General features: G+C 34.0%; 1 protein-coding gene across 1 annotated transcript in view; it reads left to right on the top strand.

Annotated features, from left to right (window-relative positions):
- Positions 1-3,993: 3,993 nt before the first annotated feature.
- The window catches only part of LOC148938397 (uncharacterized), a 37,566-nt gene continuing 23,760 nt past the window's right edge, over positions 3,994-17,799 (top strand). The window contains exons 1-2 of the mRNA XM_089107825.1: positions 3,994-4,170; positions 6,762-6,857. Of these exons, the coding sequence (XP_088963951.1) occupies positions 4,140-4,170; positions 6,762-6,857 (127 nt within the window). The 5' untranslated portion in view covers positions 3,994-4,139. The remainder of the gene's footprint in view (positions 4,171-6,761; positions 6,858-17,799) is intronic.

Here is a 17,799-nt window from a genome sequence, read left to right as displayed (position 1 = left end):
CTGCTTTACCACATACAATAGAAATATCAATTATGAAAAAGGCATATAAACAAACTTAATTCTTCTTTATCCTGTTTGTACAATATATTTTGGTTTCAACACACTTTGTTATCACTACAAAGCTCCAATACAACTTGCCACTTGAGAGGTTAAAGTTGACTTCTGCTCTACTTTTGAATCTCTGCTTTTGCTTTCTGCCTCTTGCCTCTACTGCATATGAGATCGAGTAGAGGCAAGGGTGTGATGGGCTTTTGGAATTTGATAGTTCATACTATTCCTTTATTGTATTCCCAATTAAGTTACTATTTCTAGTCCGACTAATATCAACCTCAATTGCTTTAAATTTGGTCACTGTTCATTTAGTGTCCCTTTTAGATTCTTTTTCAGCCATTTTAATCAATGATTATTCTTTTAATGCTTTCCTTCTTGTAGTATGTTATTTTTGTTTCTAAATATTTTTTATTGCATTTGTGTTGCTATATCTTGACTGGCTTTATATTTCCCTATCTCCTCTTCTTCCTAAGCTCATCATTCTCTTTTTTCCTTGTTCTTGGCCTCTCTCCTCTTCCCCCTTTATCTTACTTTAACAGGAGTTTGGCAGTAGCCTACTTGGCTTAGGATTTAATATGGCTCTTTACTTTTCTCTGAAAAAATTCTTTTTTGGGGAAATTTTAAAATTAATTTCTGTTCATTTTTTACTGTAAAACTTTTATTATTGGTTAATACTATGAATACTTCTCTAATTTTTCAGTTTTTGGCTTAAGAATTAAAATATTGGATTCTAATTTAAATTCTTAAGTTGCAAAAGGTGATTTGAGTGTTGCCTTGGGTTGTATTTAATTTAATTACTTCCTAAATTTTGTTCATTTTGACATCTGGACACCCTTAACTGTTCCTGATACACTGCAGATATGTCATTTTGACAACCTGTATGCACATAGTGTCTTTTGATTCAGCTTAACATCTCAGTCAACATTTCCCCAAACTTTCAACTTAATAATCTTAGCTGTTCTTGAGATATTGCAGATACGCCATTTTGACAACTAGGATGAACATAGTGTCTTTAAGTTCAACATGCCCATTAAAATTGTCTGAAAGTTTCAGTTTAGTACCCTTGACTGTTCTTTAGATATTGCAGATATGCCATTCTAACAACTTGGATGTATATAGTGTTTTTTGGTTTAGTTTAACATTTCTCCTGACATATTCTGAAAGTTCTAGCCTGAAATCCTTAGCGGTTCCTGAGATCAATATATATATACGCTTAGATATGTCCTTTTGACCCCCTGGATATACCTAGTGTCTTTTGACTTAGTGCAACATCCTACTCAATATTCCTTGAAATTTTCAACTTAATAACCTTTGCCTTTCTTGAGCTGTTGCAGATAAGCCCATTTGACAACCTAGATGCAGTTATACTCTTTTGGTGTAGTTCAATAGTAGCAGTAGTAGTAGTGGTAGTAGTCAAAGTCACTTTCGCAACTGGAGTAGTAGCTGTAGTACTAGTTCTTGACAGTAGGCGTAATCGCAAGAAGTCGCAGTCGCAAGGAATTGTAGACGCAATTACAGTCGCAAGTAGGTGTAGACGTAGTCATAAGTAGACACAGTCGCAAGTAGTTTCTATCACAGTCACAAGCAGTCCTCTTTGGAGTCGCAGGTAGTTCCTGTTGCAGTTATAAGTAGTCACAGTTGCAAGTTGTCGTAGGCACAAGTAGTTTTGGTTGTAAGCGTTCGAAGTCGCAGTCGTAAAGTAACTGCAGTTGCAATTAGTCACAGTAGCAACAAGCATTTGCAGTCGTCGCTGTCGCGGTCACTAGGAGTCACAGTTGCAAAGTAGTCACAGTAGCCATTGTAGGTATTCACAGTAGCCACTGTATGTAGTTGCAGTTACTGTCACAAGTAGTTGTAGTTGCAGTCGTAAGCCATCACAGTTGCAAGTTGTCATAGTCACAATCGCAAGTAGTTGGAGCCGTGGTCACCAGCAGCTATAGTAGTAGTCCTCTTCGTGGTCGCAAATAGTTCAAGGCACAGTTGCAGCAGCAGTCGCAGTTTGTAGTCACAAAAAGTTGTAGTCACAAGTTGTTGCATGTAGTCACTGTCATGATCGCAAACTGTTGAAGTCTTAGGAAGTCACAGTGGTAAGTAGTTGCAGTTGCAAGTAGTAGTAGTTGCAAGTGGCCTCAGTTGCAAGTAGTCACAATCTTAATTTGCCATAGTCACAAGGAGTGGCAAGTAGTCACAGTCACAAATAGTTGCAGTTATAAGTAGTCATAGTCGTAATCGCAGTCACAGCCACAAGTAGCTGTCCAGGAATTTTCAGGTTAATGCCCTTAGCTGTTCCTAAGACATTGCAGATATGGCATTTTGATAACCTGGATGCAAATAGTGTTTATTGATTTAGTTAAGCATTCCCTGAGGTTTCACCTAAATACGTTTAGGCTTTTAGACGAACCGAGGATCTAAATTCTCCCCTTTCCCAATAATAAATCCTGTATGTAAACAGTGGGTAAATTGCATAATTTACAACCCTTGCCCTAGGGGCTGTGGTGGGTCATACAATCCCTGAAAGCAGAGCTATTTGGGTCTTTTGAGAATTTTTACAAACGGGTGACTCAGTTTTGATCAGTGTTTCAGGAGAGGCATCTAAAAACGGTGAGAGGGAGGGGCTGGCTGCCTGTTTCACTTCCAACTCGACATGACCTGAAAGTTTCTGCTTAACACCCTCAGCTGTTCCTTAGATATTCAACTTTAATGGTTTTAGTATTTTGAAAGTTAATGTGTTTACACTTACTAAAAATTTGAGAATAAATACTTTAAATTAACAATGAATTATAAAAAATCATTATAAATATACCTAAAGAGTTTAGAACTTCTGATAGGACTGTCTTATAAAACATCTTTCAGACAAAGGATCCTTTTTTGTCTTGCAGATTCAAAATGTCTAAGAGTTAATTGGTAATATTATTTGAAACTCAAAAGGTTACTCCATGGTATATTCCCCTCTGAAGGGGGTAGTTGTATCTTCTACAAGTCAAGTTCATCCGCCATTTTCCCCAAAGGTGTTATTATTAGAGCTATTATTCCCCCCTAGGTAGATCAGCATTAAATAAAACATAAATTGTATTTGCTTTGTCTCCTAATTTATAAGAAATTGAATAGGACATCATTGATGAGAAGCCCTTTAAATGTGGAAGGATCTTAGGTTTTGGGGTCTTTCTAGGAATTTCTTTTAGCCTTGGAAATATCTTCACATGATTTTCAAGACATATGTGCCCTTTCCACTATTTGCGAATATTTTTTTTTTTCTAACCACTACGCTAGTAATTATAAATACAGTTAACGTACAAAGTTCCACTGGATGTTTGATTCTTATGGTTGATATATACAAACTGCAAACATGTATTAATTAGTTATATGGGTAGATATAATGTAATATAGATGGCAGCTTTCTTCTAATACCCAGATTATAGTTATAAACTATATTTATTAGGTAACAGACATAAAAAGAAAAAAAGGGCACTTCTGTCGGAAATGGAGAAAACATAGTTTACCCACTTGCCCCAAACACAAAATCCAATGCTCCTCAATCCTTCCCCCTCCCCCTTAATAAGAAAAAGTGGCTGAAAGTTTAAACTTGATCCCCCAATTGTGTGACAAAACAGGATATACCTACTATAACATCCGCATAAAATTCGTCACCTTTTAATGAAACGTAATGTCTATATGCAATCTCAATAACGAGAAATACTTGCTTGCCTTCAGCCATAAAAAAGCCAAATCGTAAGGTTTCTTGTGTTGATTGGAAACCAATTAATTCTGGTTGTATAAGTACTCCAAAAGAATATGAACTTTGTATACCCTCTTTATAACATCAGGTTATTGTTTTTCAGATTAGTGATTGACTGGGAGTTAATACTCTTCCCAATTAATAATACTATTACTTTTTTCAAAGCCTTGATCGATTGAAAGATGCTGCGTCAAGTGCCTGTTGCCATGTCTTTTGTAATCCATGCATTGCTTCACTGTTTGGACATAAAAAGAAAAAGCAAAAGTGTCCAATTTGTAATGGGGCTATTACTCAACGGAAATTCTTCAAACGTCCGCACATTCAGAAGATTTCAGACAAGTTTGTAGAGATAATGGCTGCCATGGAAAAAGATGGAATAAAAAGTAAGACTTTTTTTTTTATCTTGAATCTAAAAAAATGAAAAGCAAGATTAAAAACATGAGAAATTTCAGGAAGTTAGCCCTAACTCGGATATTTAAGCCATCTAGACGAAAATCGGTTCAAGCACAGAGGTTGTAATGTAATGTAATTTCCTCTGCTCAATGAATGGTTTATATTAAGACTCTCTACGGCAATCTGCTTTGTTGCAACTGAAAATTCCTTTGTGTTGTAATCCATACATTATTACTTTCCATGAAAGCGAAATGACCCTTGGAACAAAATTAGCTTACCTTGCTTATATTTTTTCGCTAACTCTAACACCCGAAGAAAGGATTAAGCTAATGCAGTTTTATTAGCTTATTATTATATTTTTTTTTTATTATTATTAACTTTATTATATTTTCGTGGAATGGGTTTTCGAGCAGTAGGACAATTTTGCTCTCGGGTCCTGAGTAGTGGAGGAAAAAAAAAGAAAAAAGAAGAAGTCATTGCTAGATTCCACTTGTCTTGTGGACAGAAATTTCATTTTTTATTGTCAGTTTTATGATTTTCTACATTTTGTCAGATTTTCTGGTGTTGGTCATGTGCTCGAGTATATTGTATTTAATAAAGGCTTAGTAGTCTTAGAACCAATTAAGACAAAAAATATACTAAAAAAACAATAAAAAAAAAATTTAGTAAAACAATTAGAGTAAAAAAGAAGAAATTACTGGTGCAAAGAAAAATGTGTAGAAGAAAAAACAATGGATGGTAGAAATTTTATTATTATTTTTTTATTATTATCAATTATCCTTTGAATTGGTATCAATTGCTTTTGTATTTTGTATCTGCTGCTCTTTGGAAATATCCTTGGGAGTGTTCAGAGTTAAGAGTATATGAATTACTTTTATGGGAAACACTCAACATGTAAAAATTACCAAAAAACTTACCAAATTATCAAAATAGCTTTTTATGAGGAAATCCTCAACATGTAAAAATTACCAAGAACTTACAAAATTGCCGAAATTTACAAAACTGCTTATATGGGAAATACTTAACATGTAAAAGTTACCAAAAACTTATCAAATTACCAAAATTCCTTTTATGGGAAACACTCGACATGTAAAATTACCAAAAATATATCCTTGCTTAGATTGACATTCTGAAAGGCTCTCTTGGACCTTGAGTTTATAAAAGTACCATCACTTTGAAATTCCAAAAGGAATATCGTATAACCTCGAGAAGTTGTTTTTATTTATTTTTTTTATAATGAACAGGTTAATATAAACAATTATTTATAGTCTTTGCTTAACTGGCTATCCGAGACTTTTTTCATGTGTATATAGTACTATATTGTTGTGCGCTAATCATTATAGGTTAATGTAGTGGCTGTTGAAAAAATATAAGAAAAAAATGTATTAAATGTTTAAAAACAGTATAAATTATGCATTTTTAGGTATTTTTGATCTTCCAGGGGGGATTATATTTAACCCCATCCCTGTCTTCTCTTTGCGACTCACAATGGAAAAAGATGTTACTATTGCTTCTGTTCAAAAATATAACTTGTGAGAAAATTTCAACTTAATAGGCTTTGTTGGCATGCATGGGGAAGATGTTGGTGGTATCGAAATGTACATTTTAATGAAGGTTATTTGGCATGTGCATGTAGTTAATCAAGTGCAGGTAGTCGATTATGACTATCTGCACAGAGTTGGGATGGAAAGGAGGGTATTGGGACGTCCCCTAAAAGCAATATTTGTCTAAAGATACCCCCCCCTAAAAATTGTAAAATTATGAACTTCAAATTCATATTCTAGTGTTTTAAAACACAAATTTTTGAAGGCCCAAAATTTTGAAACTTTCCGGGAGAGGTCCTTCAGATTAATATTTGAGTCCACAATAGAAAGATCATCTAGTGAAATGATGCGTTTATAAAAACATCTTGACTTAGGCTATGCATTTTTATGCTTTTTTATCCTCCTAATGATTTTAAACTGTTAACTTCCAAATAAATTTAGTAACTCAATAGCTACCTCAAGTTAAAAATGTAATGCTGTGTTTGCCAATTCATATTTTATATAGTTTTAGCCTCATTCCATTTTACCTAAGATTATACTCGGATTATCGGGGGTTATGCAGAGCTTTGGAAAACTTTTTGAAGAAATTTAAAGGAAATAGAAACATGTATTTTAAGGTTATCATTTTTTCAGGATAGTGAGAATGTTATAGAAAAGTCTGGGAGGGAAGGGGTTGAAATCCCTCCTTTTAGATATGGAGCATAATGTTCTGTTATAGACTTTAAACGACATGGACCATCGAAAGCGCTCATAGACGTTTTTGAGAATAATTTTCAAAGCAAACTAACACCTTCTATCATATACTTGCAGTTGCAATGCACTTTTGCAACAGCGTACTTTTTGCAATCCCACCTTCTGAAAATGTGATTGTAACTTCCATTAAAACCACTGAGATGCCCATTGCTAGACGCTTTGTTGCTAAACGCTTTGTCGAAAGTTTTTTTTTAATTTGAATTATTTATGTTTTGAAAGTTTCTTTAAATAATTTTCTGATTTATGTTTTGGAACTCAAAATTTTAACTTCGTTTATTTTATAGCGGAAAAAATAACTGATTTTTGCCCAGACAGAAATACTGGCAGTGTATTATTGACAAAGAGTAAGAATGAGAAGAAGAAAATTCAAGTCTATAAAGGTACTTTACAGCTTCATTTTTGGCTTTTCCCATCTAAAAATATTGTATGATAAATATAACACAAAAGTATAATTAAGGCTTTTAATTCTAGATAAGTAAGAATAGTTGCATAATTAGTCTATAGTTTAAACTATTGTTGAAGACCGTTTGCGGAACGATGTTTGGGTTATGTGCCCAAGTTATGGTTACGACACTATTGACTCTTCCTTTGCGACAAATTAACTGTATGAAAGGCCTTGGTTACGATTTATATATGTTGTTGCTGTGTCATTATTTGAACCAGTAAAAAGAAATGAAAAGTTTTTACAGTGAAATTTTTTTTTTGCAACTACACTCTGTTTCTGGTGGATCTGAGTTAAACGTAAATGTTGAGCTACAAGTTTAAGTTCTAAGTTCAGTTAAGTTTTAGGTTAAGGTAACTTAGCGTTTTTTCATTAATTAAAACTACTAACTGAGAAATACTGGCTCGGTTTCAGTTACCCATTGTATAACGTCACGTAATGGTTTTCAGTGCTGAAAATTAATGATTGGCTGAAAGTTACGTACACGTACTAATTCACTTAAAACTTAAGCCGAATTCTAAGTTGAGTAAATGATGAATGGTATGCTATTTAGTTTGTGAATATTTTTTTTACATTCTCTTTTTGTTTCCATAATATTTGTTTTAATGTTTTAAAGCTCATATTATTTAATGACTCTCGTCCCATGTTTGAATGTCTACATTTGTATGAAAATGTTTCCTTATGCTATCTCACATGAGTCATAAACACTCCCTGGGGGACAGGGCTATACGATTTTGTATAAAAAGGAACTGAGTATCATTTCCATCTCTATTCATTTTGTATTTTTAGTTGATGGCCATACACTAGGCTGCCCCTCGGGAATTCCTGGAACCAATTTAAAAAAACAACAACAACCAAAAAGTAACGCACAAATGGATCCAAAGATAAAAAAAAGAGGGATTAGCATTCTGTCTTGTGCTTACGTATCAAAATGATTTTTTTGATTCCATTAGTTTTTATGTGCTTCCATTGCCCATTACTTTTCAATACGGAAATTTAGGACAGTAATCTTGTTTTGCTTTGATTTAATATTTAATTTATTTGCACATTGATTTAATTTATTTATCTATAAATTTGTTTTAAAATAATTAATTTAAAGATATTTAAAATTTAGAAAAAGAAAAAAAGTTAAATAGTAATTTGAAAATAAATAATTTAAGAATTAAAAAGGATTTTCATTTATTTGCAAGGCAATCAAATCATTCCTCAATTTCATATGTCAGAGTAAGAAGCCAAATAATGTATTTTTTTTTCTGGTGTTGCTTTGTCAAATTTTGAGCCTGTAAATAAACCGACAAGTTTTGAGCCACAGTAATTTAACAAGTAATCTCTCTGATTTTCTTTGGTCAATCCATGCCATAAATCGGCTTAAAGGAAATAATGAATGATTTGCTATTCACCTTATGGGACACTAAGTAGCAGCCATCATGTATTTTTCTTTTTTTTTCATAAAAGTTTTATTCAATTTTTATCTGGTTTGTTTTGCTTTTTTTTGTGTATCAACTTTTGAGGCTGGTTCTTTTAGAGGCTGTTTAGTTTAGTATGAAATTTTTTGCTTATGCTATCTCAGATCAGCCATAACTTTTGGGTGAAGGGACTAGCACAGTAGGTTTTTATAAAAGTGGCCGAAAGCACTGCAGAAACAAGTTTTGTCTTAGGTTTATCCAGGGAACATTCAAACTAGTCTTAGGCGGGAGGGAGGTATTCTCTCCTACCTTGTTGGCCCTTTGGTTCAATTGTGATACTTGTAGTTATTTTCTAAGTCTGGCGTATTTGATCAAGTCTAATCATTTGATTTTAAACTTATATCCATTACTATGGGGTACCACGCGTCTCTACCCTTTTCCCTCAGAAAACGTTATGGACCATTAAATAATGCTGTAAATTCCCGTTGAAATACCATAACACTGATTAATAGTCCAGTAAACGAAATTTACATGAAAACTAAATAAATAAAAACGCTGGCTGTTTAGCTGAGAGAATATGGGACACTGGTGGGAGAGAAAACTCAAGTGAAAAAAGAACCAGCGTCATCTCCTAAAACTCACTTAATTATAAGACGCTAACTAAGAATATCAATTGTGTCGTTTTTTTTACTTTATTTATACTTTAAACATTTCTAAAAAAAAAAAAAAAAAACAGTGGCCAAAATGGTAGGATAGGTATACTATTTTCGCGAATTTTGTTTCTGATTTCTGGATCATCAATTAATCTCATATTAATCCAATTTCGGAAAAAAAAAAATTAGAAATAGATATAATAAAATTAATGACCTCAGCCAGGCACTTGTGTCTGCTCACACGGGAGGTGGTGAAGAGCGGGAGTGGGGATACACAACTTTTAGGAATAGGACTACGCTACATGTGTAGCTCGTCTTCAGTAGAATCAGTCTTGCTCTAAAATAACTAAACTTTGTGTAACTTAGAAGAAGGAAGAGGGGATCTTAGTTTGAGCACTGTTAAGATGAAAAAAAGAAAAAATCAAAATGGGACATTGCAATGGACGTTGTCTTCTAAAAATGTGAATGGTTATTCAGAGAACTTCTAATTTCTTTCACTTTATAATATATGTTTGTTGTTCAGCATGTGATGAACCATGACATCCATGCATAGACCTTCTGCGAACTCTTACTTTTTTCTGAGGAGTAAAATAATTAAAATTCGTACTTGTATATTACCCGCAAAAGTAGGCCATACTTGAAGAGAGGAGGCCGGTACCAATAACAACTGAATGAATTTTATGCCTGTGTAGCGAATTTTTATGGCCTGTGGTCTGTTGAAGAATATTGTCATGCTTTGAAGGCTAACTGATGACCTGTGAGGTCAATTTTTATGACCTGTGAAAAAATATTGACATGCTTTTAAAGCGAACTAAAGGCCGGTAAAGTGAATTTATATAGCGTGTAAAAGAATATTGACATGTTTGGAAGATTAACTGAAGCAGTACAAATTGTTTTGCAACTCATAGTTGATGTGTTTTGAAGAAGAAGAACAAAGCCTAGCTGAAAATACTTGAAGGGGGGATCCCATTATCAATAACAACTGAGTGAATTTTATGGCCTGTGTAGCGAATTTTTATGGCCTGTGGTCTGTTAAAGAATATTGTCATGCTTTGAAGACTAACTGAAGACCTGTGAGGTCAATTTTTATGACCTGTGAAAAAATATTGACATGCTTTTAAAGCGAACTAAAGGCATGTAAAGTGAATTTATATAGCGTGTAAAAGAATATTGACATGTTTTGAACATTAACTGAAGTAGTAGAAATTGTTTTGCAACTCATAGTTGATGTTTTGAACAAGAAGAACAAGACCTAGCTAAAAAATTCACTTTTAAGCACATGAATCAAACGACTTAAAGATTAAGAACGTGTTTAAGGGACATGATCTAAAGAATGTATCTTGTCATAATTTTGACGGAGATCAGAATGTCGTTTTGAGGCCTTTTGTAGGAACACAGTCTAAGGACTTAAATTAAAAAAAAGGGTAAAGAATTGGGAATTGGGCTTTACAGTCCCTACCGGCGGTGCTGTTTCTGTTTCTTGGCCCTTTAGCCAGGAAGTCTAGGAAGGGGTTGTGGCCAGCTGTCCTGTGTTTTCACACACCTTTCCTGTTTGCATTCCCCAGATTTCTCCAGATAGCCGTTTAGAGCTGGTTTGAATCTGGCTGAGAGCTTACCAAGTCAAGTCACTGACCTCCGTCCCAAACCAAATAACAAGCGACACCAGGGTAAGGAATGCACAATTGGGCTTTACAGTCCCTACCGGCGGTGCTGATTTTTGTTTCTTGGTCCTTTAGCTGGGAAGTCCAGGAAGGGGTTGTTAGCAGCTGTCCTCTTTTTTCACACACCCTTCCTGTTTACATTCCCCAGGTTTCTCCAGGTACCCGTTTAGAGCTGGGTTGACTCTGGTTTAGCTTACCGAGTCAAGTCACTGACCTCCGTCCCAAACCAAATAACCAGCGACACCAGGACTCGAACTCCTGTCGTCACGAATTCTCTAAGGATTCCCTCGCTTTGGTGTCTACCTCAACTTTTTTTTGGACTTAGAAGCCAGGAAATAAATTTTATTCAGTATAAAAGTTAATAATCTATTTATTTAGTTCTTTATCTAAATCCATGCTAATCTTTCATCTTGATGCTTGAAAATAAAGACTAAACATGCCAGGCACTGGAACATGATTCGCTAAGGACTCCATTGGTCCGATCTGTACCTCTATTTCTTAAAAAAAAAAATTAATTTGATTTGAAAATAAATATTTTCTTTATTTAGTCCTTTATTTAATCCCAGGCTAATTTTTTGTCTTGAAACTTGAAAATAAAACCTAAACATGCAAGGAACAGGATATGATTCACTAAGGACTCCATTGCTCCACTGTTTACTTAACGTTTCTGGGATATAGAAGCAAAATCAAATTTTAGTCAATTTAAAATTAAATAACCCTTTATTTATTTAGTTCTTTATTTAATTCCTAGCTAATTTTTTGTTTTGAACTTGAAAATAAAACCTAAACATGTAAACCTAATCATCTAAACATGATTCGCCAAAGACGCCATTGCTCTAGTCTTTACTTATTTTTTTTTTTTTAATTTAAAAGCAAAACAAAGAAATTATTCAATTCCAAAAAAATAATCTTTGTTTATTTAGTTCTTCATTTAATTCCATGCTGATTTTTCGTCTTGAAAGTAAAACCTAAACATATAAGGCACTGGAACATGATTCGTTAAGGACTCCATTGGTCCAGTCTGTAGCTCAATTTTCTTTTTAACATAAAAACCAAAAATGAAATTAATTTAATAATAAATAGTGTTTTTATTCGGTTAATTAATATAAAATAAAACAAAAATTAATTTAATCCAGTTTTAAAATAAATAATTTCTGTATTTAGTTCTTTATTTAATTTCATAATAATTTTTTGTCCTGAAACTTGAAAGTAAAACATGTCAAGAACAGGATATTATTCACCAAGGGCTCAATTGCTCCACTGTTTACCTTAATTTTTCTGGAACATAGAAGCAAAATCAAATTTTAGTCAATTTAAAAATAAATAACCCTTTTATTTATTTAGTTCTTTATTTAATTCCTTGCTAATTTTTTTGTTTTGAAACATGAAAATAAAACCTAAACATGTTAAGAGCAGGGCATGATTCGCCAAAGACGTCATTGCTCTAGTATTTATCTAATTTTTTTTTGAATTTACAAGCGAAACAAAAAATATATTCAATTCAAAAGTAAATAATCTTTTTGTTTATTAAGTTCTTCATTTAATTCCATGCTGATTTTTCGTCTTGAAAGTAAATCCTAAACATATAAGGCACTGGAACATGATTCGTTAGGGACTCCACTGGTCCAGTCTGTAGCTCAATTTTCTTTTTAACATAAAAACCGAAAAATTAAATTAATTTAATAATAAATAGTCTCTTTATTCAGTTAATTAATTGAAAACAAAACAAAAATTAATTTAATCCAATTTTAAATAAATAATTTATGTATTTAGTTCTTTATTTAATTGCATAATAATTTTTCGTCCTGAAACTTCAAAGTAAAACATGTAAAGAGCAGGATATGATTTGCTAAGGACTCCATTGCTCCTCTGTTTACCTCAACTTGTTTGAAACAGAGAAATAAAAAAAAACAATTTTGTTGAATTCAAAAGTAAAAAAATCTATTTGTTTACTTAGTTCTTTTATTTAACTTCATGCTAATTTTTCGTCTTGATGCTTGAAATTAAAGACTAAATATATAAGGCACTGGAACATGATTCGCTAAGGATCTGTTCCAAGCAAGGCCGTACCCAGGATGTTTTTTCGGAGGAGGTTTTACTCAAAGATTTTGTTTGGGGGGGGGGGGGTCACACAAAAAACCCTCAAAAAACGCTTACAAAATTTATTTACATCCATTTTTGTTACGTTTTTACGAGTCAAAAAACATTTCGGGAGGGTTTCAAACCCCCCAACCACCCCTCTGGGTACGGCCTTGGTTTCAAGGCACTGGATATTGGTCCAGTCTGTATCTCACTTTTTTTTTTTTTACATAAATGAAATTAAACAAAAACATAAACAAAACCAAAAAATAAATTATATTCATTTAATAATAAATAGTCCCTGTATTCTGTTCTCTGTTAATTGCAGCTAATTCTTGTTCTGAAACTTGCAAATAAAACCTAAATATATAAGGTGCAGGATATGATTCACTAACGACTCTATTGCTCCAGTCTATACCTCAAGTTTTGTTTTTGGATCATGGAAGTAAAAAAAAAATGTTTTAGTTCAATTCAAAAGTAAATAACCTTTTTATTTATTTAGTTCTTTTATTTAACTCTATGCTAATTTTTCATCTTGATGCTTGAAATTGAAGACTAAACATGAAAGGCACTGGAACATGATTCGCTAAGGACTCCATTGATCCGGTCTGTACCTCAATTTTTTTTTACATAAAAACCAAAAATTAAATTAGTTTAATAAAATATAGTCTTTATTTAGCTCTTCATTAGTTGCATGCGAATTTTTTGTCTCGGAACTTGAATATAAAACCTAAACCTGTAAGGAGCAGGGTATGATTCACTAAGGTGTAAAAGTCTCTCTGTGCTTTCTTCTCTTCTTGTTATTATGGTAGCGTTGGCCGACAATATGGGGTTCGACCGGTGGAGGATGTCTAGCGTATCTAACTTTCATAAAGTTTGTGTAGATTATAAAACGTTCATTTATATATATATAATACAGTTGGAACAAAAAATGTTCATACGACGAGGACAGAATCCGCACTGAACTGAGTAATATTAATTTGTCGCTTATGTTCACTTAAACCCCTAAAACTTCATTTTCAAATATCAAGATAGGCTGTCAATGTCATGACCTGACCTTCAAATGTCAAGATTTGACTTTCAAGACATGTCAATAATGAATTTAGTTTGCTAGGAAATAGACATACTTACTTACTTACTTAAGTCCCATCGATCCTCATGGGATATCTTGGGGCCACTTCTTCCAAAATCTGATGAATTAGGGCTCGATATGCTGTTCTGTCAAGTGCAGTTCCGGATATTTGGTAATGTGTTGTCGGTCAAAGTTTTCGATCCACCTTGTGCGAGGTCTTCCCCGTGGTCGAAGTCCTTCTGTTGTTCCTTCGAGCGCGATCTTGGGCAAACGTTAGGGATTCATTCGTTTAACTTGGCCGAACCAGCGCAGTTGCTGTTTTTGGATTTTGTTCAAGATAGTGTCTCGTTACTTCAGGCTTCTTCGGACTTCTTCTTTTGTGACATGGTCAGTATATCTGATCTCGGCTATCCGGTGCCAACATCTCATTTCGAACGCAAGGAGGTTGCACTCGTTTTCAGCTTTTGATGTTCAGGTTTCACACCCTTACAGAGCAATGGATATGATCAGACTGTTGAATAGATGCACTTTTAGATGGTTTGAAAGGTGGCTAGATTTCCAGATCTTTGATAGTATTTTGAAGCTAGAGGTGGCGGTTAATGTGGACAGTGTGGCAGTTGTCAGCTGTCAAGAGACTGCTGATGTAAAGGAATTGATCAACTGTTTCCACTTGTTCACCGTCCTATCGAGGGGTTGTCATCTCCTGTTGTGATGTAACCATGACTTTGGTTTTGTTTGCGTTAATCTGCATACCAAACGGCTTCGTTGCTTGGGAAATGCAGTCAACCTGTCTCTGGAGTTCTTGAGCGGTAGTGGACATCTGGTCGATTATTATCCGCATATGCTAGTTTGTCAATTAGGATTCCTCCTATTCTGGATCCATATTCAACGGGTATCAGGACACCATAGTGTCTTAGAATATACCACAAGCCTTTCCTCCATATTAGGTCAAAGACCTATCGGAAATCAATAAATAGCTGATATAGGTCTCTGTTAAACTTGCACTACTGCTGCGGGATGCGTCTAGTAGACCAGGTGGCTGATGTAAGACTGGGGCATATTTTCAACAACGTCTTCTGAACTAACATTTATCAATTGAGCGGTGACACCGTCTCTCCCCGGAGCTTTCTCTCGCTTCAGGGATTCTATAGCCGCTTTGGTCTCGCTTCTAAGTAGAGGTGGAGGGGGGTCTCGACCTATGATTGGGAAGGAGTTTAGGGCATTTGGGTCAGTCATTACTTCTGGGATCAGTTTTTCCTCAAAGTATTCCTTCTATTGTTCGGGCTTCAACTTGGCATCATTGATGTCGTTCCCCTAATAGAAAAAAAAACTGTACATAATCAAAATATCTTTTAAAAGAACTTGCCTTATATATAACGTTCAATCAAAAATAGTAATTTTAATTTAAACAACCAAAATTGTTTCGAGCAACCATTAAAGACAAGCCAATTAATATCATCAGCAATTATAGAATTGGAGTTACTGAATCGTGGACTTAAAAGAATTGATTCAGGATCGTCTGTATACCAGCTTCCAGTAGACACCAGTAGTTGTTTCAGACATAATGGAGGCTAGCTTCGTTTCTAGAGGTCAACCGGATGTCCAAATAGAGCCTAGCCCTAGCTGGTCCAGAAGTAGATAAAGGTTAAATAGAGGATGAAGTGGCTCAAGTGGAGAGTCAAGTAGAACTAGTTGTTCTCGGAGAATCAAACAGGAAAGCAGCTTATAAGCCTCCAGGTTATTATAGTGTTAAAAATTATTATTATAGAGATAGGTAGAGTAAGGTTACTATAGAGATTATTAAGAGATTGGTATGTTATTGTAGTATAAATGGTGATGGAAATAGAAGTCACAGTTAAAATGAAGACGTAGATAGGTTTTGTGCTGATTAACTTGACATGAGAAATGCTTTCTCTGAAAAAGGGATAACAGAAAGATAAACATGAGAGGCGAAAGCTGTGTAGCAAATTTTCTCAAATGGCGTTTTTACTTTCTGTTCATATCTTATGAATAGTAAAAGAATCGAATATTATGTGGGGCAGGACATTTAAGTTTTGATGAAAGAAAGAAAAAAAATGGAAAGTTTGTCATCCGGACGTTGACGTAAGCCGTAACCGTTGCTATTTTGTTCTTTGTCTTTAGATTTGAGTTTACTAGTGACAATATTGGATTTTTTTAATAATTAATTTTTATAAATAATTTGTGGGGCAGAAAATTTAAGTTTTGATGAAAGAAAGAAAAAAATGGAAAGTTTGTCATCCGGACGTTGACGTAAGCCGTAGCCGTTGCTATTTTGTTCTTTGTCTTTAGATTTGAGTTTACTAGTGACAATATTGGATTTTTTTAATAATCAATTTTTATGAATAATTTGTGGGGCAGAAAATTTAAGTTTTGATGAAAGAAAAAAAAAATGGAAAGTTTGTCATCCGGACGTTGACGTAAGCCGTAGCCGTTGCTATTTTGTTCTTTGTCTTTAGATTTGAGTTTACTAGTGACAATATTGGATTTTTTTAATAATCAATTTTTATGAATAATTTGTGGGGCAGAAAATTTAAGTTTTGATGAAAGAAAGAAAAAAATGGAAAGTTTGTCATCCGGACGTTGACGTAAGCCGTAACCGTTGCTATTTTGTTCTTTGTCTTTAGATTTGAGTTTACTAGTGACAATATTGGATTTTTTTAATAATTAATTTTTATGAATAATTTGTGGGGCAGAAAATTTAAGTTTTGATGAAAGAAAAAAAAAATGGAAAGTTTGTCATCCGGACGTTGACGTAAGCTGTAACCGTTGCTATTTTCTTCTTCGTCTTTAGATTTGAGTTTACTAGTGACAATATTAGGTTTTTTAATAATCAATTTTCTCCTGAAAAATAAGATTCAAACATAAGGAAGTTTCTGAATCATTTATAAGCTTTATCAGAAGACTGTTTCCTGTCTTTCTTATAGACGTTCCTGAAAGTTCTCGTACCATTACCAGGAATAGGGAATCCTTCAAAATGTTTTAATCTATATAGGATCCACGAAATTTAAGCTTTAAACCCTTGATTTCCCTCAGACTTCAAGCTTTGTCTTGGGCACAAACTAAGTCCCCTTCTCGCAAAACTGGTAAATTTACAGCATTTTTATTATATTGTACTCTTTGAGACTTTCTCTGCTTTCCTATTCGTTTGTCGCAAATCCTGTAAGTCGTGAAGTAAGTCCTAACTAAATTTACCATATAATCATCATAAATATCAAAAAAATCAATGGAAGGCAATGGCAATTGAATATACAAAAAGGAAAGAGACTGCCTGCCAAAAATTATGTGATAAGGTGAATATTTAGATGTGGAGGACATAGTAGAATTCAATGCATTCTGAACGAAAGGCAAATAAGTATCCCAAGAATTGGGATGATCTTGACAGTAAGCTTTCAATGCAAATTTTGTTACCTTCACACGATTCTCACATACCCCGTTCGATTGAGGATTATAACTCGACGAAAAATGATGTTAATTTTCAATTTCGTACACATCTGTGAAATCAAATTCTAACGAAAAGATTGGTGGGAATCAGTGATCAAAACTTCAAAAAGACCCAAGTATGCTATCACTAACTCACAATGGAAGTTATACATAGCCTCTGTTGTTATCCTTAAGACAGCTTTCAGAATACAAAATTTTGAAAAATGGTCAACCCCAACTTAAATATGGAAATTTCCGTTTTCAGTAGAGCCATCTAATGCCCCCCCCCCCCATGGGACCAGCAAAGTCTACCGAAAACACACGGAAGGGGTATTTTGGCTCTTAATTATATCCTAACGTAGTTATAAAGTTCTGATGCATTTTATTTCTGCGTAAGCATAAATCACAATTTTGACAATTTTCTCGAACTTTTGTACTTATTCTATCAAATATAAAGACACGGTTCACTCGGTCTAATGTCTTCTTCAAAGACATGTGACCACCAATGATTAAGTGATCATGAGCCAGTTTTATTGCCAAATCTGCTAGGACACTTGGCAAGACGGAT

This window comes from Artemia sp. Qi Xiang Cuo, unplaced genomic scaffold, assembly GCF_049724085.1.
Source record: "Artemia sp. Qi Xiang Cuo unplaced genomic scaffold, ASM4972408v1 HiC_scaffold_3379, whole genome shotgun sequence".
Taxonomy (NCBI): Eukaryota; Metazoa; Arthropoda; class Branchiopoda; order Anostraca; family Artemiidae; genus Artemia; species Artemia sp. Qi Xiang Cuo.
The sequence above is the reverse complement of the archived record's forward strand: the minus strand, read 5'-3'. Positions and strand labels throughout refer to the sequence as shown.